This window comes from Melospiza melodia, chromosome 10 (genome assembly GCF_035770615.1).
Source record: "Melospiza melodia melodia isolate bMelMel2 chromosome 10, bMelMel2.pri, whole genome shotgun sequence".
Classification (NCBI taxonomy): Eukaryota; Metazoa; Chordata; class Aves; order Passeriformes; family Passerellidae; genus Melospiza; species Melospiza melodia.
Window position 1 is genome coordinate 29,936,391 of NC_086203.1, and position 27,727 is coordinate 29,964,117.

Sequence of the window (27,727 nt, forward strand, 5' to 3'; positions counted from 1 at the left end):
CTTGCTGTAATTTTTTTTTGTTCCACAAAGCATAGTAACCACTAATTATTGATGTAAAACAAAGAGTAGCTGTAGTACCTGGTGTGTCCCTTCCCCAGCTGCCTGCCCAAAGCAGCTGTGACTGAGTGGCTGTTTCACTGCCATTTAGCTGTGCTGAAGTGGTGCAGGACAGCAGCCCCTGAGGAGCACCACATCCCATCTTTAATCACCTCAGCCTGGAGGCTGCTCCCATCAGATCTCTGCAATCTGTGACTCCCCAGCACTCAGTTCCTGCTCAGGAAGCAAATGCAGCCCTGCAGCATGAAGCAGGATGGTGCTGACAGCTGAGCGAAAGGAGAAATACAGAAGTGCATCTGAACAGCAACAGATCTGTGTTTTGTGCTGAACAGCTGACAGATGCACGAGGGTTCTTTCAGCTGCTAACTGATCCATGTTTTCACTCCTCCAGGGTCAGGCAGCCTTTCCCAGCACAGGGAGAAGGTCATTGCAGCTTCTTTGCATCATCCCTGTCTGGCTCCAGCAGCTGTGCAGGGCTTTTGTGAGCACCTCCTTCCCCCAGGGGTGCACTGCCACAGGGGCACATTCTGTAACTGCAGGTCCCTGCACTTCCTTTCTGCAAAGATCAACTTAAGGCAGCTTCACATAGGCTGGGTTTGATATTTAAGATGCATAAACTGCAATGCAGTTTTTTATTCATGTCACACTGTGCCATCAGCAGCAAACCCTCAATTATTTTCTCTGGACAGTTGGATCTTCACCTGTTTCCATACCCTTTGACATAAACACGCAAGGGAGTGCATGTCACGGGGATCAGATGTTCTGCAGGTGATCAGTGACTTCATTTTTAAATTACAGACAGCTTTGATTTGCACCTGAAGGATTGGTGCCACTGAAGGACTGAGCTGTCACTCCCAGCTCAGTGTGCTCTTACACAAGGAATCCAGACAAACAGCTAAAAACTGGGAGCTCTGTAATCCTGTCTGCTCTCCAAGAGCAGTAATGATTATCAATATTTCAATATTCATTGGGAGATTCACTTTCCTATTGAAATATGATCAGAATAATTCAAGGATGCAGCTCTGAATGAATTGAAGGTCCCCTGCTCTGGGGAGGGGGGTTGGAACAAGATGAGCTTTAAGGTCCCTTCCAACCCAAACCACTCTGATTAACCTGACAGTGACCAGGGATAAAGGACATTTTGCTATTTACTAAACAAAATCCTGCTTGGTGCTTATGTTTGCTTCCTTGATAAGATGCAGTGTTAACCTCTCCCATTTAAGAGCCTTCCTGCTGCTGCTGGGGTTTAGACACAGCTGTGGGTTTATGTCAAAATAAACATTACCACGTCATTTCTCTTAGGGTTAATCATTAAGCATCATTTCTGTCAGTGCAGAACCTTCCAAAGGATTTCAGCTGCTGGCAGAAGTGGTTTACAGGCTGAGTGGACATGAACTTCAGTCCTTGCCTCTTAGGGTTCCTGCTGTTCTAGGAGGGAAACTCCCTGGATCCTGTACCTTGGAATGCACAGGATTCCAGGGCACAGCCTGGACTGCAAGGTCTCCTGTGCAGAACAGAGTTTTATCTGGTTTTCTCCCTGAGAAGGCATCATGCCAGCCACTTTCAGACCACAGGGCTGGGAGCAGATGATCCAATCCACTTCCTCTTCCCTCCTGAGCAAAGTTTCAAGATGAGTGTTACAGCATCTGCACTCCTCGTTTTCAGGATGACAGCACGGTTTGTTACCTTCCTGTTATGAGTATGCACTTGGCATGATTCTGAGTAGTTAAGGAAGTGCAGATCAAAAATCCCAAGCACCTTGAGCAGTATCTGGTCCTTGATCACAGCCCCAGAGCAGGAGCACAGCTGAGCCCTCTGTCCCTGCAATCTGAGCCCTCAGTCCACGCCAGGGCTGCAGCTCCTGGCAGTGACCTGATCCCAGTTATCTGCTTGGAGCAAACTTCCCAGGACAGCAGCAGTGCTGGGCTGCTCAACCGAGGGCCTTGCACAAACAAAATAATTGTTAATTGAGTTCTGAACCATCCTGACAGTTGTTAATGGCCTTTTTCCATACAGCACTATGCTCCACCATGCCTTGGCACTGCAGCTGCCTGGGGGAGTGCACCAAAATCTTACTAAAAAATTCCCTGTCAATAAACTAGGAAAGAAATAGACTCTGTTCAGAAATCTGCTGAATTTCTGTTCACTTCCTCCTTCAGAGCCCCAGTGTGCCCCTCACAGCTCAGTGTGCTCATCCACAATGAATCCAGTCAAACAGCTCACAAGGCTCTGAGCTTCCCTTCATCCTCCCTCCTCCTTTCTTCTCTGAGTGCAATAATGATTGTCAATATCTCAATATTGTGCTACATCATGCTGTGTCCTGGGATAGATTTTGCTGCTTGCTGGGCTCACCTGGACCCCAGTGGAGGCTGGTGTTTGGTGAAGGGCTGCCCAGGCATTCTCCTGTGTCATCTTTTCAACATGAAACCACTGCAGAAGGAGCTGCCAGGTGATGGATTTACATTGTACTCAAACCCAATTTTCTACAGCAAAGACAACACTGGCAAGGACCAGCATCAGTGCCAAGGCTTTTGTTAATCCACAGTCACATTCAGATCCCAAAACGAGGTTGCTTTCAATTGCTCCCATTTCCCTTCTCACTTGCTAAAATTCCTCTCCTTCCCAGTGAGGAATTTTATTTTCAACAAAACAGTTCAGAAATTTACCCTATTAGGTCTTAGGGCTCACAGTTCCATCTGCCATCACTTCCATGACTCTTATTCAAGTGGAATCATTCATTAACTTCAGTTTCTAATGAGGTCAGTATTGCATTTTCCAAGTCCCTAAAATAAGCCTACGCTGCATCCAAGAAATTCAAAGGAAGTTGTGTTTTTCCATCAATAAAAGTCTTTGGCATAAACAAATGCTTGATATTTTATTCAAATATGTACAAGATTTCTAATCATCATCACCCTGAGGATCATCTCCCTCAGCTGCAGAAGGCACTTCCTAAAGAGCAGCAAATATCTCCCCAGGAGAAGCCCATTTCTGGACATGATTTTCACTGCAAGTGGAATGTAACAAAGGGCAAGCTGCCTGTGGGGAGAGCTGTCAGCTCCCAGCCCTCATTCTTGACTCCTTCATTGTCTCTCAGAGCTGCCTAGAATTTCCTAATTGCCTAGAATTGCTTTTAAAGCTGTCTAGAAGTTTATAAAGTCTTTGCTTATTGCATTTGAGTGTAGAAGTTCTACATAAATTAATTAATAAAGATTCTGTCTAAAGAGGAGCTGTTGTAGTTGACAAGGTCGTGATCAGTCAAGGGCTGGACTCAATAATTCTGGAGGTTTTTCCAGCCTAATTCTGGGATTAAGTAAACTTTGAAAACACGATTGCCACGTTTCTGCTCAGTTTTGTTCCAGTTGAACCCAAACACCCAGGCCAGGTTGCTCACGAACACGAAGGTTCTCCAAGCGCTCTCGAGTCGTGCTGGTTTTTCTTCCCTCAGCAGGAGCTCCAAGCCAGGTTTTTCCGTGGTGCCATCAGCCAGGGACTGTGCTCGGGTTGCTGTCGCTGGGTGGCTGGCCCTGGGGGGTGCAGCCTGCCGTGCCTGCCCTGCCCGGGGTGGCTCAGCGGGGCCCCGGGGCGCGGCTGGCGGCGCAGCGGAAGCCCAGGTTGGACGCGGAGCTGTCGGGCGTGTTCTGGCTCCGGGCTGCACAGCGGTACCTGTAGCAGTAGGACTGCACAGCAACACAGAAAAGGAACTTCTTAGCACAGCTGGGGCTCCTCGGGCAACAGCTTGTTAGATTAACAGATTAATTAGTTAGATTCATACGGCAAAGCGCTGCCATCGCTGTGGGACAGATCGATGAAGTGCTACAGATGGAAATCACTGTGTTAGAAATGAGGGAATCCTGCACAGACACCAGCTGACACAAAAACTGGAAAGAATGGCAAAGTGTCTGATAAAGCGTCAGCCAAGAATCTCCTGCTCTGGGAAAAAGCCAAAACATTCAGCTTGCCTCAGAGGCTGAGCTGTGTATCCATGTGCTAATGCCCCACTGGAATGGACAGGTACTGAACATTTCCCTGAATGGGGTGCCAGACTTTTGGGATGGGATGTGAAAAGGTGCAGCTTCGGGCACTGTCAGGTCTGAGGGGGAGAAGAGCACCAGCACACAAAGATCAGTCTGAGCTGATGGCAGGCACCTAATAAAGAGCCCTTGTACTAACAGTAGTCAGTGGTTTTGTCTTGATGCACAGCCTAGTTTTATCACCTACAAAAAAAAGACTAGGGCAGACTAGAATCTTCACAAACCCTCAAAATGGGTCATGTTATTCATCACTGAAGAGCCTATTCCAGTGTTAATTTAATCAAAACTGCTAATTAACATCTGACATTGATTTCACCTAAGAAGGAAATCAGTGTAGAAAATGGGATCTCACTGCAGAAAATTTAATCTAATTATGAGAGTGATTTGCCAGCCACAGGCTTTGCAAGGGAAGAACAGGACAGCTTTAATGAAACAGGAGATGTACAATGAGGGCTTTTAAGCACTGCATGAGCAGAGTTTAAAACACTATTTTGTGTCATGAACAGCCATCACTCTGTGGTGACATCTTGGCAGTTTTGAAGGATGTTCAGGTATGCCACCAACAAACATTTCATCTCCCAGCCAGGTCTGCAATCACCTGATATCATTGAACCATGGAATTGTAAAAGGATTTGGGATTTAAGGGCCCTTAAAGCTTATCCAGCCCCAACCCCTGCCCTGGGCAGGAGGAACACCTTTCCCTGGCTACTCAGAGCTCCATAACCTTTCTGGATCAAAAAAAAACTTAAAAAAATTAAAAAACAAAGTCACATTCCTACTTTCTGACAAGTATCACTCAAGCTCTATCATGAAAACACCATTAGAAGCCTGCATCAACTTTAAGTTCTGCATCTAAACCCCATACTGATTAAAAAAACTTACTTGTTTTAACTCCAAGCTAAGCAAAAAGAGGTCCTTGAGAACATCAGGTGTTGCTCTTCATAAATGCCATGAAAGCCCTTGACAAGCATGCAGGCTGCTAGGAAACTGTCAGAGGATCATGGCCAAGTGCTTTCAGAGGGAAGAGGAACAGGAGGAGAGCACAGGAGTTACCTTATGGCACATGTAGGATCCACCCTTCTTCACTCTGTCCGTGCCCGAGGGCGGCCCTTGCTGGGGAGGGAGGGAGGGAGGACACTGGTCAGTGCTCAGGAATAACTGCTCATTACAGGGAGTAGGGAGATGGGGAAGGAGCAATCAGAAATATTCCAGACACACATCTCAGTGGTGTCTGAAGCACACAGCTTGAAATAATTCTGCCCTACAGGATTTGCAGGTGACAGCAACTGTACTCCCTCCCCACTGCTGAAAATATTTAACATTCCAGGTGCCGCTCACTGATAATGCCTGGGAACAGGGGGCTTCCTGTTGGAGAATTTTGCTCAGAAATGGCTTAAAAGGCAGCTGTGAGGAGCAAATTCTCACAGCCTGTTTCTGTAAACAGCTAAGTTCTCAAGTCTGTCTTCAATAACATGGAGGCCTTGAGAACTTTCATAATAGGGTGAGAAAATAAATCTTGGATTCAATAACAAACCACAGGTATTGAAAACAAAAGGAGGGGTTAGTGTTTGTTCTGTAGCCTATCGTGAGCTCGAGTTTTGCAATATGTATGGCCTAATTAACACGGTTATAAAAACCTGCATTTTGGATCAATAAAATGCAGTTCCAGGCCGATCAACAAAGATGGGTCGTCTCCCTTCACTTCAATAGGTTCCTAAGAGGGTTTTACCAGGAAGGAAATGAGCTCCAGCTTTCCTCAGTGACCACCCTGGTCACACCTGCCATGGATCCCACTCTCCTACCCTGTCAAGGGGTACACTTGTCTCCCACCCAGGTCTGCATTACCAGGGGTGATGTTCTAGAAGAATCGACCCCAGAAGTGCATTTGTAACTGAACATAAATCCCAGGGACTGTCAGAAAACCTTGAGAGTTGATGTTGGTACTCCAGCAGCTCCTGCCTGCACCCCCTGAGTTTGACAGCTTTGTCTGAAAGTTCACTGCACAAATTGTAGCAGCTTTATGTTTACTGCCAAAATTTACACGTGTGAAAAAGAATTTGGCATTTAATGGCACACAAATACTCAAGGAAAGGCACACCCTGAGGCAGCATCCGCTCCTTCCAAGCCTGGGTGCTGCTGCACGGCCCAGCCCTGCTCCCACTGAGGCCTCTGGAATCTGTCCCCAAACAGCTGCAGGTGCATGCACAGCCCCTGCTCTGAGATAAGGCTCCAGCCAGCACAGTCATCACCCAGCCTGGTAATCTCATTGCAAGGGAAGCCAGGAGAAAGCTGACCTAAAAAAAGTTCATGGGAACAAGACAAAGCAGAACAATGGGGCTGGGGAGCAGGATTTCCCCTAAATGCTGCAGGGCTGAGCAGCAATCTGTGCAACTGGCTCCAAAGACACTTCTATAAATGAAGAGAACATTTTTGATTAGGGTTAGAAAGCTCTACATCTGTCATGTGTCAGCAATTCCAAAGGGCTGACCTGCACTGAGCAGTGTGTGAACCAAAGGCTCAGAAGTGCATCTTTTTATTAACTACAAAGATCTTCCACCAGGCCAAAATTGAGCATCAAAGGTTATTTGGTAACAACAAACCAATTTAAATTGACTCCTACAGCCTCTGAAGGAGAATTACAGTCCTGAAATACCTCACCTGCAGAAAAATGCTGTACTGTCCTCCATAAATCTGTTCCATTATAAAACATCATTCTCCTATTTAAAATCACCGAAGGTAAAGGGTTTATCATAAACAACTGGCAAAGATGTCAGGAAACCAACAGACAGCAGCAGCATTTGCAGTTAACATTTGCTTGTGCACATATCTCACTGATAGATGAAGGAAACTGCCTTGGCTGTGCTTCCCCTCATAAAAGCTAATCTCAGCCCAGCAATTAAGGTCACATTTGATTAAAACAAGCAAATCTCTGTTCTATCAAGCACCATTGTTTCATGGCCCGACCTGGAGAAGTGCACCAGCTGGTACTGAAGGGGAAGGACGTGGGTGCAAAGGGCCAGAGCTGTCCAGACTTTGATCCCAGAATTAAACCCCAGAGTTTACTGTAAATTAACAAGGTTATTCTGTACTAGAATACTGCAACAGCCATATTCCAGTCTGATTACATAAGTGCTTGTGCATTCCATTACCAAAGCTCATAGAAGTAGGATTGTTCTTTTAAAAGTTACTAAAAAAAACCCAGAAGTTTTTTTTTTTCTTAATGAAAATAAAGTTGTACTTCTTTGATTACATCAAACAAATGCTTTCTGATGGTGCATGGTGATTTCCAGTGCACAGCCACATGGTCACTCTGTTTGGAGAGAAATCAGTTCCCAAACCATTCTGGGATTGTGTGACTGCAGTGAAGCACCTTCACTATAATTATTTACCTGAGACACTTGGATGTTGATGATGCCAAGGCAGCAGCACTTCCCTGCTGGATTAAGGTGATGGTGGGGAACAACTATCCTGTGAATTTTGCTCTGTTCAGCTCCAAGAGTTTGTTGAAGTTTTAAACCCACACACTTCAGGAAGTATTTAAAAATCAGGTGTTAACAATGAGGCTTTTAGAGTTTTTCATATGCAAAGTGATTGTCAGAATCAACTCTCTGAGGCAGAACACTTCAAAGTGAATTCCAAAGGGTTTTTCTGGTTAAATGGGTAAGGAAACTGCATCTCCTCATGTGCAAAGGTGTCCCAAAATAGCCAGGCTGCAGTTATCTTCTGAGACATTAGAACTGATTAGCACCAGATCTATCAGAGCCCAGCTCTTCAGTCTCTGCAGAGCACAGGGCAGTGTAACCTAAATACAGGCTGTGTTCTTTGGGCTGAAAAGACTGAATTCTTCCAGAGGGTCAGAGCTCAGGCACAGTTTTTTATCATATTAAGTTTAACACCCAAAATCTTCAAAGCAGCTTTCTAGCACTGCAGAGATCTGGGCTATGCTGGGGATTGGTGACAAGGAATGGATGAAATTCTGCACACAGATTGTTGGGAGGTTCCATAATTGTCTTGCCTTCACAAGTAATTACCAGGAATAAAAATAAACCTGGAAGTGCTTTGTGAGTTGTTAGCAAATAAAAACCACAGTATTTGTTGGGGTTTTGAGTGACAAACTCTATATGGCCTTACTTGTCATATTCATAAATCATGGGATTTACTCATCCTGGATAACTGGGAGAGGAGCAGATCTAACACTGGAACTGGAACCTGCTGAGACAGAGCATCAGTGACCTCACACATCTCACCCTGCAGGAACCTCCATCTGCCTGCCATAAAGAAAAACAAAGATTCACCTCTCAGAGCCTGGTGACTTCTCTTAAAACTCAAATTTTATCACATGTTCAGTTTAAAACAAGCTACCAAAAGCCAGAAAGATAATTCATGATGGTTTGTTCTCTGCCTGGGAGGGGGAAAATAAGAATAGCTTGTAGCAACATAAATGAAGTAAAACCCTTCCTTTTTTTAAAGAAGTAATTCCATAAATGATTGATTTCTGTAATATGAGGCCAGTTAGGAAGAATTCAATGGGTATTCTAACCAGGTGTGAACAACTAACCAAACACCAAAACTGCACCAGAGCACTGCAATTGCAGCGTGGATGAGCTGTGCTGTGATGCTGCCAATCCCCCACCCCAGGAGCACAGAGCAGAAGTTTTCCCACAGCAAGGAGCCCCTGATGTGCCAAGCAAACACTCACAGGGTTGTGGAGGTCCTGGGGGGAGTGGTGCACAGCCCACCAGTCCGATGTCCACTCCCAGGCGTTGCCCACCATGTTGTAGAGGCCGTAGCCATTGGGGGGAAAGGCAGAGACCTGCACAGCAAGGGAACACAGCTCTGAGACACTCCAAACAGGCTGGAATCCTCACACCTGTCTGCTCAAGGTGCTCCTTGAGGAGCCCCAAAGGCAGGCACCAGATCAGCAGTGCAGCCCTGGAACACTTCCATATCCTGCAGGGAAATCAAGCAGGACGAAGGCTGTGGTCACCTCTGTGTCCCCAGCACCCTGCTCCAGTGTGACACAGCATCCCCTGGCTGGCTTTGGAGACTCAGCCTCTCCGGGGAGGCACTGTCTGAGCAGCAGGCACGCCTGGCATCAGGGACTTGACCCCACTCACAGCTCCCAGACTCCCTCCCACCAAGGAAAAGCCAGCTCCTGCCTGGGCAGACTCCTCTTCTGATGAAACTTTTGGACTTACTTAAATACCATTCAATAATTCATTCACATTCTTGACTGCCTTTAAAATTCCACTCTGGTTGTTATACTAGACAGGCAGGCCCAACCTTTCCCCAAAAGGGAAATTTAATTTCTCTTAAGTTATTGTGTGATTTTTGAGCTCACAAAACTGCAAGGCCAGAAGTGCAGGCAGAAAGTATTTCAGCTTCTGACTACAAACAGACTGGGAGGGGGGAAAAGAGGTCAGTTTGAGAGGAACTAGAAGTTAAAATGAAAGTAATCTTTACTTTTCAATTAGCTTGTAAAAGAGTCCCTTGATAACATTCAAGCCTGCAGTGAAATTTAATGCAACTTAAAATCTAAAATGAAAGAGTGCAGGGAAGAAAAACAGCCATGATTCATCCTCCTGAAGACAGCCCTTAATTTTAGGAAGACTAAGATCATTTCCACATGCTGGATTGTCTTTGAGACACACGTACAGGTGCAGTCCCCTTGTAGCCATCCTCTGCTGTGTTGTTGGTGGGGAATTCTCCCTGCCAGATGTTGGCATAGTGCTGCCCTTTGGGCTGCAGTTTGTTCCCCCATGGGAAAAGCCTGAGGAAAGACAAACAGAGCAGCTGTCAGTTAATTAAAAGTCAGTTTATAGAATCCCAGACTGGTTTGGGTTGGGAGAGACCTTAAATCCCACCCAGTGCCACCCCTGCCATGGCAGGGACACCTCCACTGTCCCAGGTGTCCCCAAGCCCAATGTCCAACCTGGGATCCAGGGGCAGCCCCAGCTGCTCTGGGCACCTGTGCCAGGGCCTGCCCACCCTTGCAATAAATACCATTTTCCTAACACTCCATCTAAACCTCCCCTCCTTAAGTTTAAAGCCATTCCCTGTGTCCTGTCCCTCCATCCCTTGTCCCCAGTCCCTCTGCAGCTCTCCTGGAGCCCCTTCAGGCCCTGGGAGGGGCTCTGAGCTCTCCCTGGAGCCTTCTCCTCCCCAGATGAGCAGCCCAGGCTGGCTGCAGAGCAGTTCTGGGGTAACCTCCCCTGAGGAGCCCTCCCTGTGCTCCCAGCCCTCCCTCACAGGTACCTGCTCTCCAGCCCCCCTCGGCAGCCGTACTCCCACTCGGCCTCGGTCGGCAGCCGCTTCCCTGCCCACCTGCAGAAGGCCAGCGCATCATTCCAGGACACATGAAGCACTGGGTGGTCCATTCTGGAACAAAACGAGCAGGACAGGCTCCTCAGGGCACCAGGCAGACTCAGGGCTGCACAGCACAGTGTGACACCAGCCAGGGGCACACGGGACTGACCAGTCACAGCTGCACCAGGTGACTTCACAGCAAAGTTACTTAAGGAAAGGCAGCAAAGTGCTGGAAGGGAAATGCAGCCATCAGAGGGAAACAGGAGGAGAAAATAATTAACTTCTGGTTTGTCTCGTGCTGCTGCCACCTCCAGCTCTGCAGTTATTTATGGTTTGTGGTTTCTCAAGGGCAGCACCCAGCACTGCCCAAACCCTGCCCTCTGGGGGAGCCTGGGTTTGCAGAGCCACAGGAAAGCACTGGGAACCTGCAGCACCAGCACTGCCAAAGCAGCCTGGCACAGGGCACCCTGCATCAACCCAGCCTGGCACAGGGCACCCTGCATCAACCCAGCCTGGCACAGGGCACCCTGCATCAAACCAGCCTGGCAGCCTGGCCAGGGCACCCTGCATCAAACCAGCCTGGCACGGGGCACCCTGCATCAAACCAGCCTGGCACAGGGCCATCTCAGCCTGCAGGCAGGATGCTCAACAGGAAAATGCACTCTGCAATTTCATGGTGACTGTTCTCCCCTCCCCTGTGGCTCCTCTGCTGCTCTGGGTGCTGTCCTTGCTGTCAGCTGTGGGGCTTTGAGGGAGAGGTGACAGGAGGAAGAGTCTCACCAACTCTATCAGCATTTGCAGCACCCTGTCCAGGAAACTGAACTGCAGAAATTTAGCTGGGAAGTGACTTTCCTTGGGTGCTTTAAGCAGTCACAGTTTACACAAGAGCCCCCATCTTTAATGGGGTTTGGTTCCAGGACTGACATTAAAATCCTTGTCCCTTTTTCCAGAAAAACACAGAAAAAATTGCCCGGCCATTCTTGCAGAATCCATCCAAGCCTCCAATAGACCAAGATGCTCCCAGAGCTGAATGTCCAGGAGAGAGAGGAACTTCCTACAACTTCTCTTCCTGCCCCATTTAGGAATCCCGTGTATCCCTGTTGACCCCTGGGGCCATTTCCAGTTCCCAGCAGCTGTGCCAGGCCAGGTCTGCACCAGCCCAGAATTTCATGGCAGGTTTCCAGCTCCTGTCTGCTGCCTCTGACCTCAATTCCTGGCTCCCCCTAACAATGCCTCCAGCTATTATCTCTATTTTTGCCTCAGATAATTCTTTCCTTGCCCTTGGAGAGAAGATAACTCGTTACCGAGCATTTCAGCCATCAGATGATGGTGCACTAACAAAGTCCTGTCCTTAGAGGACTCAAAACCCTACTAGATCTAGGCTAGAGAGTCTGATTTGATTTCAAAATGCTGTTAGAAACTTTCACTAGCTGATGAAGTGCCAACTTCATTGACACCTGCCTAGTCAGAGGAGCAGCTGCAATGTTAGAGGCCCCAAATGAAGACAGTAATTTGATTTTCTAGGCCTAAAATTCATCCCACTTCAGAATGGAAAGGAATTGTATGAAGACAAGGATCAGCAAGCTTTAGGGTTTGTGCAGGCAAAGTGTGGCACTAACTGTATGAAAAAGCAGAGTTTTCCAAAGCATTCAGAGGTTCTACACAGTCACAACTGCTTTTTCACAGAGTCAGAATACAGTGGAAAAAGCACAAAACTCCTCAGTCTTGTGTTGCCAGAGGAAGAGGCTTCCAAATCCCACAGCAAAGAGTTCAGAGTGCCCAGACTCCAGAGGGTGCACACAGTGAGGATTGATTCCTCCCCTCCAAACCCAGGTCAGGAGTTTGTGACCCTGGAAGATCTGCTGTGCTCCCTGCTGGCACACAGACACGAACAGCAAACACTGAGGCTCAGTCAGCACAGTCCTGACAGACCTTCGTGCTCTCCACCGCTGCCCATGGCCATGGAAAGCTGCTTGCAGCTCAGCAGAAGGTGGCAAACAGCCCCAGAAGCAGCAGCCAGCAGGTGCCCGAATAAAGCCCTGTCCTGCAGCCCCATCCTGTGGGAGCTGGGACATTCCCTGGGGTTTGTGATGGGATGGGTGCTCATGGCTCACCTGCTGGAGATGCTGGAGTCGGGGCCCTCAGGGTGCCTCCAGCTGGCTCCTTTCACAGGCAACCACCAGGGAGCAGCTGCCACCTGCAAAAGGACAAGAGCAGCAGGGAAGGACACTCAATTCCCAGCTAAGGGATGTGCTGAAAGCCACCAGATCCCTCCCAACCCAAACCAGCCTGTGCCTGGATGAATTTCAGCTCCTGCCTGGCTTCAGTCCGATACAATCTGCAGAGAGGAAAAAAAACCTACAGTTTTGGCCTAAAGAGCATTTTCACCCTAATTATTTACTCCCTGGACTCAGTGTTTTGACATCACTGAAACCATCCCTGATGATGCCCTTTAGCTGGGGGTCAAACACTCATCTTGCAACACATTTGCTTTCCAGGTCATTAACCCATCAGCTGATTTTAAATTATTTGCTCTCAGCTTCCAGAAGGTGGAGACAGAAGAACCACACAAGGGAAGTGAAAGCATGAAGCCTTTCTCTTTTTTTTTTTTTTTCCCAGCTGGTTTGCTGGGAAACATCACAAAGCCAAAATCTGTAGCAATGCAGACATTGAGTAGTTCTCTCAAACCAGAAGTCCCAAATTTGGTGCTTCAAGGCCAAGGAGTTTTTCCTGGAAGACATTCTTTAGGGATTTCTTCTATAAGGCTTACTTCAAAGCAATGCTTAACTGTTCTGATTCATATTCACTTACAAATACTAATTTTAATAATGGGGCCTTCATTGAGGCAAAGAAAGGAACATTTATGCCGCAGCTTCCAAACTACTCCTATTACAGAGATAATGCCTATAAAGAACAAAAATCAGAGAAAATAAGCCTGGAATGCTTGAGGAGGTAAACAAGCCAGAGGCTGGTTAGTCCTAGCCTGACTTTGTCGAGTGTTATTCACAGAGGTAGGAAAGGTGCCAGGAGTGTTGCCCTTTAACTCACCAAACCTTCAGAGCAAAGACCAAAAAGTCACTGCAAGCTGGTGTTGAGGAGATCCAGAATCAGTCTGGGCAAACAATTCTAACAGCAGCTTCTAGGGGGAAGCTGCATCCTTCAACAGAACATGTAATTACATGTGTGTAGGCCAAGAGATTACCTGTGTCACACAGAGATTGTCGAGAAAACCTGGTCCAAGCTACACATCAAATCCCTCACGTGGATATTTCAGCAGCAAGTGACCAAACACACATCACCCTGGGTTTGGAGCCTCATCAGGCTGTGCCCACACTCCCTGATAGCCTTTCCCTCCTCCCCTCCCAGCACACACAGATTTTGCCTGCAGCACATCTGGGTATGGAAAAGCTCCCTGGAAATCAGCAATCCTGGACTAAAGCTTCAAACCCCAGAATGAGACCTTCCAGCAGATCCTCTACTCAACTTCACAGCACTAAAACTTCAGAGTGATGGGCTACTAAACTGATACAACAGTCAAGAGGTTTAAAACTAGTCTGATTTAACCAATTCCTTGCCCATATTGAGGTTTGACCTTTAAACTACACTGAAAATAGGACAGAAATCCAAAATTAGCATTTCACAGCTATTTAAGGAAAATAAAAGAGCAGCAGAACCACTTGCTAAAGCTAAAATCTGAGTGATCACAAGAGAGATTTCGACAGTTTCTAAGCACAACATATTTTTGTAAATTAAACTGCTGGGTTTTGGATAAAAACATCTCTGCAGGAGACTGCAAAGATTTACACTTTAGACGACTTTAATTTTGGAAAACATTTTTGTGATGCAAAAGAAAAAGCAGATGCTTTCAATCAGGCTGGTTTATTTTAACCCAAGAAGAATGTCTCTCCCCAGGAAAGCACTGCGTGTGCACAGCTCCCGGCTGTGGCTCTGCTGAGCCCCAAATGGCTGCCAGGCCCTGCAGAGCACCCAGAGCAGTCACACATGCAGGGCTGGGACAGGGACAACAGGGAGAGCACACAGAGCCTGCAGGAATTACCTGGAGACTCAGCCAAGGCAGCCCCTGGCTCTGGTAACATACCCCGAGCTGCTCCTTCCAGAAATCTCCTACCTGGAATCCACAGCTCTCTCCCAGAACTTCTCCCAAGTCTTTAAAGCTTTTAATTGTTCTAAATCTAATTAGCAGAAGAGCTAATTAGACAGAGATATTACAACATCACAGTTAATACAGCCAAGTCCTCCCCTGCCAATAATGAGCTTAGTTACTTTCATAACACTTCACGTTCTGCTTCCCTCCAAAACACGTTCCATGCACAGGCAACAGATTCCTGCTGTCCAAACAGCAGCAGATGCTGCTGAGCAGATCTTGAATCAGAGCACAACCCCCTTCCTTTAGGGTAATTCTTGCAGCATGTCACCTGTGCCAGGTTACCCACACCTGCCCTGCAATGCTGGTGCACAGGGAAGCATTCCCAGGGCAAAGCAGAGGCACAAAGGCTTGGCTTGGTCTGATCCAGCTGGACACGGGGATTATCCTGCTCTCCCCTCCAGGATTAAACCTTGAGAACTCCCTGTTCTGCTCCTTGCAGACCCAGAGAACTGTGAAAAGAGAGCCCAGTGTGCTAGCACTGGGAAGAGCTCAAACAATTAATTCCAGCCCACGAGCTTTGCACTGGGGCAGAGCAATTTGCAGAGCTGGAGCCTGAGCTCCCACTAACAGCCTGCAGAAAACTCTCCTCCTAGGTATTCCATTTTCCTTTCCAAGTGGGCTGGGACAGCCTAGCTTTAATTGCTCCATTACCTCACAATGTCAAGATTTTTAAACTACTTCACAATTAGCTTGAAGAAAATTCCTTCCTAAATCTATGGAGAAAAGAAAATTAGAAATTAGAGTGGGGACCATCACCAAGTGAGTTTCATTGTCAGCATTGCTGCTGCTGCAGTAGGGGAATACCCCAAAAACCACCCCAAAGGCACCCAGGCCAAAGCCATAACAGCATTTATTATTCTTGCACTAACCTGTCACAGGCCACGTTCGAGAGAAAAACAACCCCCACTTGAGGAGCAAATCTCAAATTCAAATCAGATTTATGTATCCCAAAAATTACCAAAAATAAACTCAACAGAGGAGCTCATCTTGGCTCAGGCTCCAGCATTTCCATCAAGTAGCAAGTCCCCTGAAATAACAAAGCTGTGGATTTGAACTTTAAGGCAGGCCCACAAGATATGACAAATTCATGCTGCTGTCCAGTCATACTGCACCAAACATCAGCTTTTTTTGTGCTACAGCACTCTAATGCTATTTTAATACAGTATTTTAAAATACTCCAGGTCAGGATAAACAGCTGGAAAAAACCAAAAGTGACTGCAGAGTAAGAACTTCAGAATTAACTGTGTTAAAAGAGACTTTGAGTGAAAAGCAGCCCAAGTCTGGAAGCCACTTTAAAACTCATTTATTAAGTGATGGATTCTTAAAAAGTTCTTAAAACCATTCCAGTTCAGAAGCTGATATAATAGGTTACCACTTGTTTCAATCAGATGGTGTTGAGCTCTGTACTTCTTTAATATGCAAAAGGATCTTGTAAGCATTGGTAGGATGTGAGGAAAAATTTGTTATTCAGTAAAGAACAGAATTTTTGGATGAGGTTTTATTTTATTCATGTAAGGCAGATACACATAAATCTCTGACAGTTCTTCCTGCTCTAAGCCAGATCCTAAACCTTGAGCACTGATTAATGAACTACTGAAGAAAGAGGCAGACAGAAAACAGAACATTTTTAGTAGGGTGAGAAGTTTAAGAAATAAAAATAATTACTGTGCAAAGGATCCACTTCAGTGTCCCCACAGAGAACAAACCTGCAGTAATTATGGACAGGGACTGAGCCAGGACTGGGAAATGCTGCCCCCACAAACAGAACTCACAGTGAGCAGAGGATTTGTCCAGCAGGCAGCTCACACCTGCATCAGGGCTGGACTGGGATCTCCAGAGGTCCCTGCCAGGATTCTGTGAATACCTGATTTTGCCAGCTCCTGCAATTCCCATGCTATTTATTCTATCAATTAAAAGTCCCAGCTCCCTCAAAGCTCTAATTACAGAAGAATCTGTTCTCACTCTTAATTTCTAATGTTAATGGCCTCCCTCATGAGCTCAGGAACAGAAGCAACAAGGGGGTTTGTTTAATATTGAATATTATCTGCCTTAAAATCCAGCATTTTACAGCAGTTTGAAACTGCACACCAAGGAAAGGCAGCAGCTTTAAAATATATTTAATTTTACTCTGTAAGTCATCAACTACAAAAAATATTTCAGACTTGACTGGAAACAAGTACTTCTATGAAGGGACCTTTTCTTTGCAGCAGGAAAGGTCATTGAACCTCAGTTCAGGCAGTGTAAAACTTCACAGCCCTGTCAATCCTCCAAGAAAAATAACCACAAATACGTGATGCTCAAATCCAGTCAGATTCATTAAGTGCAAGTTTTGGAATCAGAAGAAGCTTCTTTTGAGGAACTGATATTCCTGGTGAAGGCAGACACCTCTGGAAGTCTCATTTCCAGCCAACATCTAAATCTGCACTCCAACTGGTCATTTTTTCCACTAACCAAGAGCACATGAGCTGTGAGGAGAGGAGATGTGCACGGATTTATCCTGAGGCACAAATCATGCTGTGCTTTAAACTGCAGCTCTGATGACACAGGCTGATGTTCCTGGCAATTCCCAGGGAGAATTCCTGCACATCCCTCTCGGCAGTGGGAGCAGAGCACAAAAACCCACAGAGGAGCAGCTCCATCTCGCAGCTCCTTGCAGGGAGCAGCTGGAGCAGTGGGGGCTGCAAGAACAGCTCACCCTGCCCACGCTGGCACTGCTGGCCCACCTGCAGCCAGGGCTCCTCTCAGCAGCACCTTGGGGTGTTCAGCTGAAATGCAGAATGTTTCAGTTTGGGGTTGTTGTGAAACAGGCAAATTGCACAGCTCCAGGCCACTGCAGAGATTTCCATACAGACAGGGATGAAAGCAGCATCCTACAGTTCTGGATTGGCCAGAACTTAGTGCTGCCTTGAGCTGCCAGTGAGCCAATTCCACTGCATTCCAGACCCAAAATTCCATACCCTCACAAAGGCAGCACACATTTGTATGCTCTCAGGCTCTTCAGTGCAGAATTTATCTGGTGTTGAAGCAAAAATTAATTTTTCTGCCTTCCATGAGCCAAGAACAACAATGTCCCCACTACTCTCCAGTGAGCAAAGACTGAGGCTGCACTCCTGTTGTGCCATCCATGGCACCTGAGCAGCAAGCAAACTCCTGCAGGGATTGGCAAGAGCTCTCAAATCCCCCAGAATAAAGTGGAATTATGGAATGGTTTGGGTTGGAAGGGACCCTAAATCCCACCCAGTGCCACCCCTGCCATGGCAGGGACACCTCCCACTGTCCCAGGCTGCTCAGAGCTCCATCCAGCCTGGCCTTGGGCACTGCCAGGGATCCAGGGGCAGCCAGGGCTGCTCTGGGCACCTGTGCCAGGGAACAATTCCTGCCCAATATCCCATCCATCCCTGCCCTTTGGCAGTGGAAGCCATTCCCTGTGTCCTGTCCCTTTCCTCTTTCACCTCTTCTGGAGCCCCTTTAGGCCCTGGAATGGGCTCCAAGGTCTCTCCAGAGCCTTCTCTTCTCCAAGCTGCAAGTGAAGAATTTAAGATGTGAAGCTCTCAATTTTTTAAGCCCTCAAAATAATCTCAGCTTCAAAGGGCTTTTTCCCCTCACCCCACAAAATCCTTTTCCATTTGAAGGAGCCCTCCCCAGTTCCATCAGTAACTCCCTCATCTGGCACAGCACCAAATCCTCCCTCAGCCACATGACCACCACAAACTTGGAGGCCAAAACTAAAACCTGAGTTCCCAGAAATGTGCAACAATTCCATCCCTGGCTGCTCCCACCCCTTTTTACTGCTTCCTTTCCAGAGCTGAGGCCAGCCCACATTCCTGTCAGTGGCTATGTGGAGCCCACCTCAGCTCCAGGAAAGGCACACCCAGAGCTCCAACAATCACCCTGCAGCTCAGCTGGCTCACTCCTCAGCAGCCCCAGCTCTGCCTCAGCCAGTGCCTTTGAGGCTCTGCTAAATCTGCTTTAAGAACTGGAAAACACAAAGTGGCCAACCAGAGCAAAACCCCCAACAGACACACAGCTCATCATTTCTAAATTATTTCATTTGATACTTCCACTTTCACCTTTCCCCAGTTATTTCACAGCATTTGAAACACTGCTTTAAAAATTTACATTGCTGTTGCTCTTCCCCTATATTCATATTTACATTTCACATCCCTGGGTTTCACCTGGAGAAAACCCTTGTCAAAACACTGCTGAGCCACTGAGGCAAAGGAAAACCACAGCCCTTTCTCCCACTGGTTGGCTGGAGGGATCTGCAGTGCCAGTAACACACCAATATTTATATCTTATTTCTCCTTTTCATCTGGTAGTTCTGATTGAAGAAGGTGACTTTTAACAGCAAGTTTACCTTTAACAGCTCCAGAAAACCTTCAGAAAGCAGCAGCCAAAAAAGACCAGTTTGGGCTCCATCCAGGCCTCTGGCACAACCCTTGTCCTGTGAGCACTGCAGCCAGCACTGGGAAATTTGGCTGACACGCTCAGGAAAGTGGCTCCAACACTCTGTGTTTACAAAATTGCCAAGGCTGAGCTTACAGCAGCATTCTTGGGGTTTTGTTTGTTTGTTTTAAAACACAGACACTGATTTAGGGATTTCTGCAACACAGAGCTACACAGGAAAAGGAATTTCTTTTCTGTTGGGATGAGCCATTCATTTTTTTTAATTTGTATTTTTTATTATTTTTATGAAGGCAGAACAAATCCATGGATGGATTTAGCATCAGTTATGCTGGTGGTGGGAACTGCAATTTAGCCTTATCTCTCCCAGTGCACAAATGCTAGTCCTGAATTAAAAGATTACAAACTGCACTTGTAATCTTCCTTCCCTGGCAGCAGAAACCCAAACCCCACGTTCTCTGCCAGGCCCTCAGAGCACACACTCACACAGGGCTTCCTGGAACCTCCCCTCTCTCAGGCTGCCCCTTGAAAACAAAAACCAAACTGTGCCCCTTCAGAGCTGAGGGGAATTCTGACAGGAGGGGGCTCAGGAGGTGATTCTGTCCAAACCCGTGCTCAGAGCAGATCAGCTCACCCAGGAGATGGCAGGACACAATCTGCTTATCTGCCAGGAGTGCAAAGGGACCTGACCTGCTCAGCAGGAGGTAAAGGAAGCCTGAGGAAGGCTCAGCAACACATTCACAACAGAAAAAGAGGAAAGAGAGGGCAGGGAAGGTTCAGTACACAAATTTCTTTCTTTTTAAATCAATATTCACTTTCACTCAACAGGAAAACTGGATCAGCTCCAGAGGAGTCAGCACTGCCCCTCCCAGGATCACTGCAGTGCCCAGGGGGATGAGGGGAGCTGGAAAAGCAGCAAATGAACACAGGATCCTCTAGAGAGGAGCAAACATCATAAACCCCAGCCATTCACAACATAAGGAATCTTACAGACAGCTTGAACTTCTCAGGTAGGGGGCAAAGAGAGACAACAAGGGGTTGATACCAATTTTTGCTCATCAGGAACTGATGCTTTTAATTGTTCTTTAAAGAAAAAGGACAGAGAACAGATGGCAAATCCTCCCCACTTCAGCCCACGATTCCTGGCCAAACACCTCTCCATAATCCCCATTTTTGCACCTGGCTTTGGGGACACCACAAAGCTCAGTTTTCCCTGCAGTGATTGCCACCAGAGCCCAGGGATTGCTCAGGGAGCTTCCCCCTGCTGTGCTACTCACTGCTTGGTGGATGTCAGCCTTCACTGCCTCACTCAGCATCCCCTCAAACACAAAGGAGTCACCAAACTTCTCTGCCTGTGGAAAGAACAAAGGATTCAACCATTATGTCATCAGAGGAGCGCTATTCTTGGAACCACACTGAACACTTACAGCTCTGTTTTATCAAGGATAAGAAAATTCAGAGAATCCTTAAGGTGGAAAAAACCTCCAAGGCCATCAAGTCCAACATTTGACCAAACAAATTCCAATAATGAATTTGAGTTCTCTTTCAAGGAAGCTGTTTTGGAACAGAAAAGATCTTTTCTCTGAATGTTTTTGTTCAGCAGCCACTGGGCAGATGGCAGCTCACTGAGCTTCTGCACATGTTTTACTTGTATTCATTAAAAATGCAGTTCTGATTGTCCCAACTGCTTTCAGATGCTACAGTCATCACTCTAATATGAAAGGGCATGTTTCATTCCTCTTGCTTTTCCTTTGGGAAGCACAATAAAAGACTTGAGCCTTGTCACTTACTGCTCCATCATCACTAGTACCACATTTAAAAGTGCTGCTACAACAATAAAGAGTTAAAAGTAACTCAATCATTATATCTAGCATTTATATTGATATAAAGAATAAAAAATACAAATAATTTCCATCAATCCCAGTACATTATACCAAGAGAAAAAGAGGGAGGAGGCGTAAGTGGAGTCCTCAATGACACCAGCTGAGTCTGCAGCAGCTCCCAGGCATGCAGTTCTGCCTGCCAGGGCTCCAGGAGCATCTGGATAACTCTGAGGCACAGGGTGGGACTGTTTAGGTGTCTGTGCAGAGCCAGGGCTTGGACTTGATGATCCTTGGGGTCTCTTCAAGCTGAGGATATTCTGTGATTCCACATTTAACCCATCACACATGTGCTCATCCCAGAAGCTGTTTGCTACAAGCAAGCTTTGTTCCAACTCAAATTAGTTAAACCTCCCTTTTTTCATAATTAGGGAGCTAAGAAACAGAAATAGCAGACAAAAGAAGCTCTTCATCCAACCAGAGGATCCTGCCTTCCAAATGAGAGCCAGTTCATCAAGTGAATTCAGCAAAGTGCCTCCTTGGAGAGCTGCTCCTTGCCCAGGTTCCACTTCCCTGAAAGGGCTGTCAGGGTTTGTCACAGCTGTGTAGGAACAGGCACCTGTCAGGAGGGATCTGAGCTTCAGGCACAGGGGCTCCTTCCTGGCAGGAACCTCAGCATATTCCTGGTCCATTGTTCCAGGAACAGGCACACAATTGTCACTGCAGCTGCTGTTGTCCCCTCCTGAGGCACAGGGCTCTCTGTCTGTCACAGCAGACCTGTGCTGAGCCAGCTTGCAGAGTCCCTGGCCATCTCAGCTTGTTAATTCCCTTCTCCAGGTTTCTCTAAAACAAGGAGAATCTAACCTGGTACAAAGAGCTCCAGTGTTACAGCAGCCCCTTTGAGCCAGCTCTCACAAGCTCTCAGAGCTCTATAACACACCTAAGGTAGCTCAGCTACCCTTGGAGGCATAAAATCAGCAGGATGGCTTCTGGTGCAGTGTTGGAAACAAAAAGGTTTAATAAAAGGCAAAATAACAAACAGAGAAAAACCGAGCCAGGTGCAGGAGGTCCTTGCTCTGGTAAAAACACCTCACAAAAGCCATTTGTTTCTTTGTTCGCTTCTTCTTCTAGTAAGTTGCCCAGGCAGGACGTTTTGGCTCCTGTCCAATTGGCTATCCTTAAGTTTGAGGTGAAGTCCCCCAGGCCTATAAGGTGGCTTTTGCACCTAATCAAGGAGAGAAACTTCTGGGCTTCTTTTGGTTTTGAGGGGACAAAGGGGCCACTCTCCTATACTCCAGGACCCAAACACCAAAAAACCCCAAGCAAACCACCCCAAAAGCCCCTGTAGAGATCTGCTGGCCTCACCCAGGCTGCAGGGCAGATGTGAGCTCAGGTGACAATTATTAAACACAGCCACAAACCCCTGACTGCCCTTTCAGCCCAGGACGGCAGGGCAATTCCCTCTCCCCACTACCTTCAGCAGAAATCCTGGAGTGTGCAATTCCCAAACAACGCTGTGACATCCTTCAACAAGACAAGGCTGGTTCCACTGGGAGTGTCCCGGGCTGAGGGCAGCCCCGGTGCCTCACCTCAGTGACGTAGCCCGTGGCGTTGACGAAGCTCTCGAAGTCCCGGTTGCTGACCTCGTACTGGTCCATGTAGAAGCTGCCAAGGTGCACCCTGCGGGCTGGGCCCTCTCCATCCTGCTGGATCTGGGGCTCCTGGGTGCCCATGGTGAACACCCCAGCTGGGATCAGCACCATCTGCACAGCAAACAGCCCAGGGAGGCACAGTGAGACACTGAGGAGCGCAGGCTGCTCTGCTCCTCACCTCTGCAGGTCATTTGGAAAGGGCATTCTGGGCAGCCCATCTGGGGACACAGCAGACAGAACTGCAATGGGGACAATCCTCATTTTTCACAAGAAGTCTGGGTCATGCTTGAGCTCCCATGAGGAGAAACATGCTGTGTTTCCTTTGTTACACTGAGCTGTTATTTCTGCAGTTACACAGGGCAGCAAAGGAGCAGACAGTGAGCTCACAGCAGCTCCCCAGAACCTCTCCTGCCTCTTCAGGGCACGGGAATGAGGATTTAGCATCACCTTGCTCATCCCATTCCCGTGTTCCTTCTCCACTGTAGATCTCTCCCAGCCACACCTAAAATTCACACAACTTGTAACTGGCCCATAAAAAATGCTACAAACAGCTTCTCCTTCAAACTGCCCCCATCTGAAGCTGGCTGTGTCCTCGTAACTTTCTCCACTGAGAAGAATCTGAGCTCTTACAGTCAGTCTGAAACTGACTCCATAAAAGGCCTTCAGGATAAATTTGCTTACATTTTTTAGGACTTAGGAAACGACAACACAAAGTTGCACCACTTCCTCCCTCGCAATCTCTCTTCAAGCCTCGGTAGCTGGAACGACTCCCTCAAGAGGTTTCCAAGCCAGGCTCAGAGCTCACTGGGCTAAAACCAGTGCAAAATTAACTCTTGCTGGCTCCCCAGTTCTAAATCCATGCTGGAAATAAATAAACCTGTTTATGGGTGATGCAGAGGCCAATTCTTCTCCCACTTCTCTGCTGGTAAAGGTGTTTTCTAGCTGAGCATCAGCAAGTTATGTTGTGAGCATAATTAGTAATTAGCTTTCATTACCTACTGCTGAGGCTGCCAGCTGCATGAAGGGCCAGAGGATTTTTTCATTCTCCAGACCTACAGTGAACTGCTCAGTTTGTCACACAAAATATCCATCGGTGACACGGATGCCAAGCACAACAGGGATTATTCAATTCATACTCTAAATATTCTCCAATTCGTGAAGCGAGTTCTCCCCTGCCTGTTGCCCAGAGGCTTTTCCAGGCTGACGCAGCTTCCCAGCACCAGAACAGAGGCAGCAGGAGATGAATTCCCTCAGGTTTCCCGTTCTCTCCGTGAGGCAAGCGCGAGGTGGGGCCCGAAGCAGCACCCGCGCCCAAGCCCAGCTCCTCAGGGGCTCGCCCCACCCGCCCATAATTTAATTTAACTTTCCCCACAGCAGTTCCCCGGCTGCTCCGTTATCCCGGAGGAGGCCGTGCCCCTCCAGGGCCACCCCTCAGGTGGCCGAGCCCGTTCCCAGCCCCGCCGCTCACCGGCCCCTGCCCGCCGCTCCGCCCGCTGCCCGCCGCCGCTGCCGCCGAGTAGCGCCGCGCCGCCTCCTCCCGCCCGTCCCCGGCGGCCCGGCTGGCGCTGCAGCCGCAGCCCGGGGTGCCGGGGGTGCCGGCGGCCGCTCCCGCTCCCATGGCCGCCAGCAGCAGCGGGAGGAGGCAGCGGCACAGCCGGGCGGGCGCCGCCATCTTGGCGGCGGGGCCACGTGCCGCGCCTGGTCACGTGACCGGGAGCGTCTTAAAGGGGCCGCGCCGCGCCCTGAGGGGCGGGACCGGGGCTGTCCCCTCGTGTCCCTCCCTGTCCCCCCTTGACCTTTCGTGTCCATCTCTGTCCCCACTGTCCGTGTCCTCTCAGTGTCCCTCTCTGTCCCCTACTGACCCCGCTGTCCCTCTGTGTCCTTCCCTGTCCCCTCCTTGACCCTTGGTGTCCATCTCTGTCCCCTCCTGACCCCACTGTCCGTGTCCTCTCTGTGTCCCTCTCTGTCTCCTCATGTCTTGCCCTGTCTCCTCCTGACCCTACTGTCCTTCTGTGTCCCCCCTGTCCCCTCCTGACCCCACTGTCCCTTCCTGTCCCCTCATGTCCTTCTCTTTCCCCTCCTGACCCCACTGTCCCCCTCTGTCTCCTTGTGTCCCTCCCTTTCCCCTCTGTGTCCCTCTCTGTCCCCTTGTGTCGCCATCCACAGTGGTTCTTGCTGATCCCTCCCTGGACTCGAGCACCCTGAGAGGGGAGCTCAGCAATCCACTCAAAGATCTCAAATGGGACAGGAATCCCATGTGTCCATAAAACACCTCCAGTGTCCCCACAGGTACCTCCCAAAGGGCACCAAGGTTGTGCTCCCAGGCCCATCCCTGGAAGGGTGCTTTGGGATTGCCCCTCTCCAGCAGGGACTCACAATTCCTGGGTTCTCCTCCATTTCTCCCGCAGTTCGCTGAAGTTGTTGGAAACTCTGTAAAATCTTCACTTTCTTGTGGGAGCTTCTCTTCAGAGCTGTCAACAGAATGGATCTTCTGCATCATCCCCCACACCGAAATAAATCTTTCCTCATCCTGCGGGATATTAATTCAAAATACTCAATGTAATTTTGGCTTCTACTTGCAGCAAAGAGAAGCACGAGTGACGGAGGGGTTTGGTGTGTGTGAATGCTCAAAGGAGATGTGCTGCTCTGTGATGCTTTGCTGTGTAAAATGACAGTGCTGGGAAGATTTTGTATTTGTGGGGTGCCCCATGGCAGGGAGAAATGAGGAATCTGACTGCATGTTCTCAGAAGGCTAATTCATTATTTTATGATACCATATTATAATAAAGACTGCTATACTAAACTATACTAAAGAACACAGAACGGATACAGACAGAAGGCTAAAAAGATAATAATGAAAACTTGTGACTCTTTCCAGAGTCCCAACACAGCTTGGCCCCAATTGGCCAATGAGTCAAAATAATTCACAGCAGAACCCAATGAAACAATCACCTGTGGGTAAACAATCTCCAAACACTTCCACATGTGAGCACAACACAGGAGAAGCAAATGAGATAAGAATTTGTTTTCCTTTTTCTCTGAGGCTCCTCAGCTTCCCAGGAGAAGATCCTGGGCAAAGGGATTTTTCCAGAAAATATGAACGTGACAGGAGGCCTTGCAGGGATGAATTCCAATTATCCATCATTAGTCCCTTTTGCCTTGTGATGTGCTCCAGAAAAGCATCCAAATGCAGGAAAACAAATGACTACAAACTTAATCATACAACCAACCCTTGCTGCTTTGGGGTCAGAAAATGGAAATATTCCTTTTGCATTAGCACGGTGATCTTTGCCCTTTGTTAAGGAATGAATGGCCATGAAAATGAGAGTTAAATCCAATTTATATTCTCCTGCTAAATATTTCCCAACACAGTTCACTGAAGCGAGAGCAGAAGGTAGGCATCCAAATTCTACACACTTCTAGAACTGAACCCAGTCTGCCAGGATAACCTCCCCTCAATAAAGCCCTGGGATTCTGGCTGTGGGGTGCTGGAATTCAGGAAAATCAGTTGATTTCCAACGAGCTGGGACAGCTCTCTGGTGTATCCATCGTTCTCATGGCTCATTTTCCTGGAATATTTATGTGCATCATTTGTGTGGCTCCATCAGGATGGCTCATATTCCTTACTCTCCCCAGAGAACAGATGCAATAATTACAGTTTGCTTCTGAGCAGCTTCCAGCTTCCACTCTAAGATCCTGGGGACTTGGAGAACTTTTGTTGCAGTGGATCCTTTTGTGCTCAGCCATGCAGGCTTTAGTTTTTCCCTCTCCTCACACTGATTCCCCACGCTTCTGATCTTGCTGTTATTAAAATGTGACGGGAATGAGAGATTTTCCAGCACTTCATGAGAGGCTGAGGTGTTCCAGGAGTGCTTTTCATCCCTGAGTGCCTGCATGGATCTCCCTGAGGACAGAACTTCTGGGATCATCCTCCCCATTGTGAGGACCAGCCATGAGCAAGAGGAGGCAGATTGATCCTCACAGTCCTGGAATATCTTCTGCTCTCATTTTTCTTCCAGAGCTGTTGAGCTGCAGATGACAGCAGAGACAAAACCCCTGCAAAGGCACCCGGCAGGCTGGAGGTGCAATGTTTCCAAAACAGCCAATTGTTAGTTGCAAATTTGTCAACATAAAACAAGACAATAGAAATAAAAAAGCAAATAACAGACTTCAAATTTCATTATAACATCTTTCATCAGTGCTGAATTTCCATAATTGCTAAAAATAAAGTAGGAGTGGAGCAGAACAAGGTTTGAAAAGGAGAAAAAGAACAAAGTACTCCAATAGCAAAAAATAAAAATCCCTCACAAGTTGTTTTCCTGTGACTGAAACCACATGTGAAATTGGGCCAAACATTCACAGTGCACTCCCAGGGCTGAAGTGATACCTACCAAGCAGTGTTTTTCCACTATTTCCTCTCTGAATTCTTGAGTTCGTTCCCTCGACCCTCTGGGGGGGTGTGGGCTCCGAGCCCAGCCCTCGTTTGATCAGGACTGTTCCCATCTCAGGGCTGCCTCCTGTAGGTCCCATTATCAGGGAAAATTCCTGTAAGGGAATACTCTGCTCCTTCCCAAGGTGACCTTTCCCACTCCCACGCTGCCCTACAATTTTGCCTCTTTTCAGAGCTGTAAGACCATAGGAGCCCCATGAACTCACAGTGCCTGCAGCAGCACCCAGAGCAAGCTCCTAAAGACAAATGGAAATGTTCTCCTGCATTGGGAACTTCCATGATGATCTTGTCTTTGCCACCACCCCTTCAAATCTAGCAAGGTCTTCGCAGAGCTTGGTCACTATTTTTGGCTGAATGCCCAAAAATTGGTGAAGGGCCATCAGAGCATGTAATGACAGGACAAGGGGGAATGGATTCCAGCTGACAGAAAATAGGTGTAGGTTTGATATTGGGAAGAAATCGCATCCTGTGAGGGTGGGGAGACCCTGGCACAGGGTGCCCAGAGAGAGCAGCTGTGGCTGGAAGTGTCCAAGACCAGGCTGGTTGGGGCTGGGAGCAGCTCAGACCATTCTGGGATGTTATGAGCTCCTCATTAAGAACTGACCAAGACCCAGAATCAAATGTAGTCTACAAATGAAAATGTGGCCTTTGGTATTTGGAGGGAGCAGTTCTCCAGAGGGGCAGACTCCACTCCCTCCCTGGGCAGCCCGTTCCCCTGCTCTCCCCAGCGCTGCTGCTGGGATTTATCCCTCGGTGCTGGAGCTATTTTAAGGCACGCTGTTTGCAGAGCTGCTCAAGGTGCTCAGCAGGCACAGCTCTGCCCCTGGCTCTGGTGACAG

The 27,727-nt window shown here is 47.9% G+C and overlaps 1 protein-coding gene across 1 annotated transcript; it reads right to left on the reverse strand.

Annotated features, from left to right (window-relative positions):
* Positions 1-2,913: 2,913 nt before the first annotated feature.
* Positions 2,914-24,110, reverse strand: SUMF1 (sulfatase modifying factor 1). Its single transcript, XM_063165050.1, has 9 exons — positions 23,907-24,110; positions 22,376-22,549; positions 20,244-20,318; positions 12,509-12,591; positions 10,344-10,466; positions 9,744-9,858; positions 8,788-8,901; positions 5,142-5,201; positions 2,914-3,734 (listed from the first exon to the last, which is right to left on the reverse strand). Exons 1-9 carry the CDS (start codon positions 24,108-24,110, stop codon positions 3,624-3,626), a joined length of 1,059 nt encoding a protein of 352 aa, XP_063021120.1. The 3' UTR covers positions 2,914-3,623.
* Positions 24,111-27,727: the final 3,617 nt, after the last annotated feature.

Bases quoted from the DNA above. Each gene is read 5' to 3' on its own strand.
- SUMF1 (XM_063165050.1), bottom strand. From the start codon at position 24,110: ATGGCGGCGCCCGCCCGGCTGTGCCGCTGCCTCCTCCCGCTGCTGCTG. The intron at 8,902-9,743 runs GTACGTGTGTCT...CTTGCTGTGCAG, and splicing joins GCTACAAGGGGACTGCACCT to GTCTCTGCCTTTCCCCCCAA. The intron at 5,202-8,787 runs GTGAGTGTTTGC...CTCCCTCCCCAG, and splicing joins CCCAGGACCTCCACAACCCT to CAAGGGCCGCCCTCGGGCAC.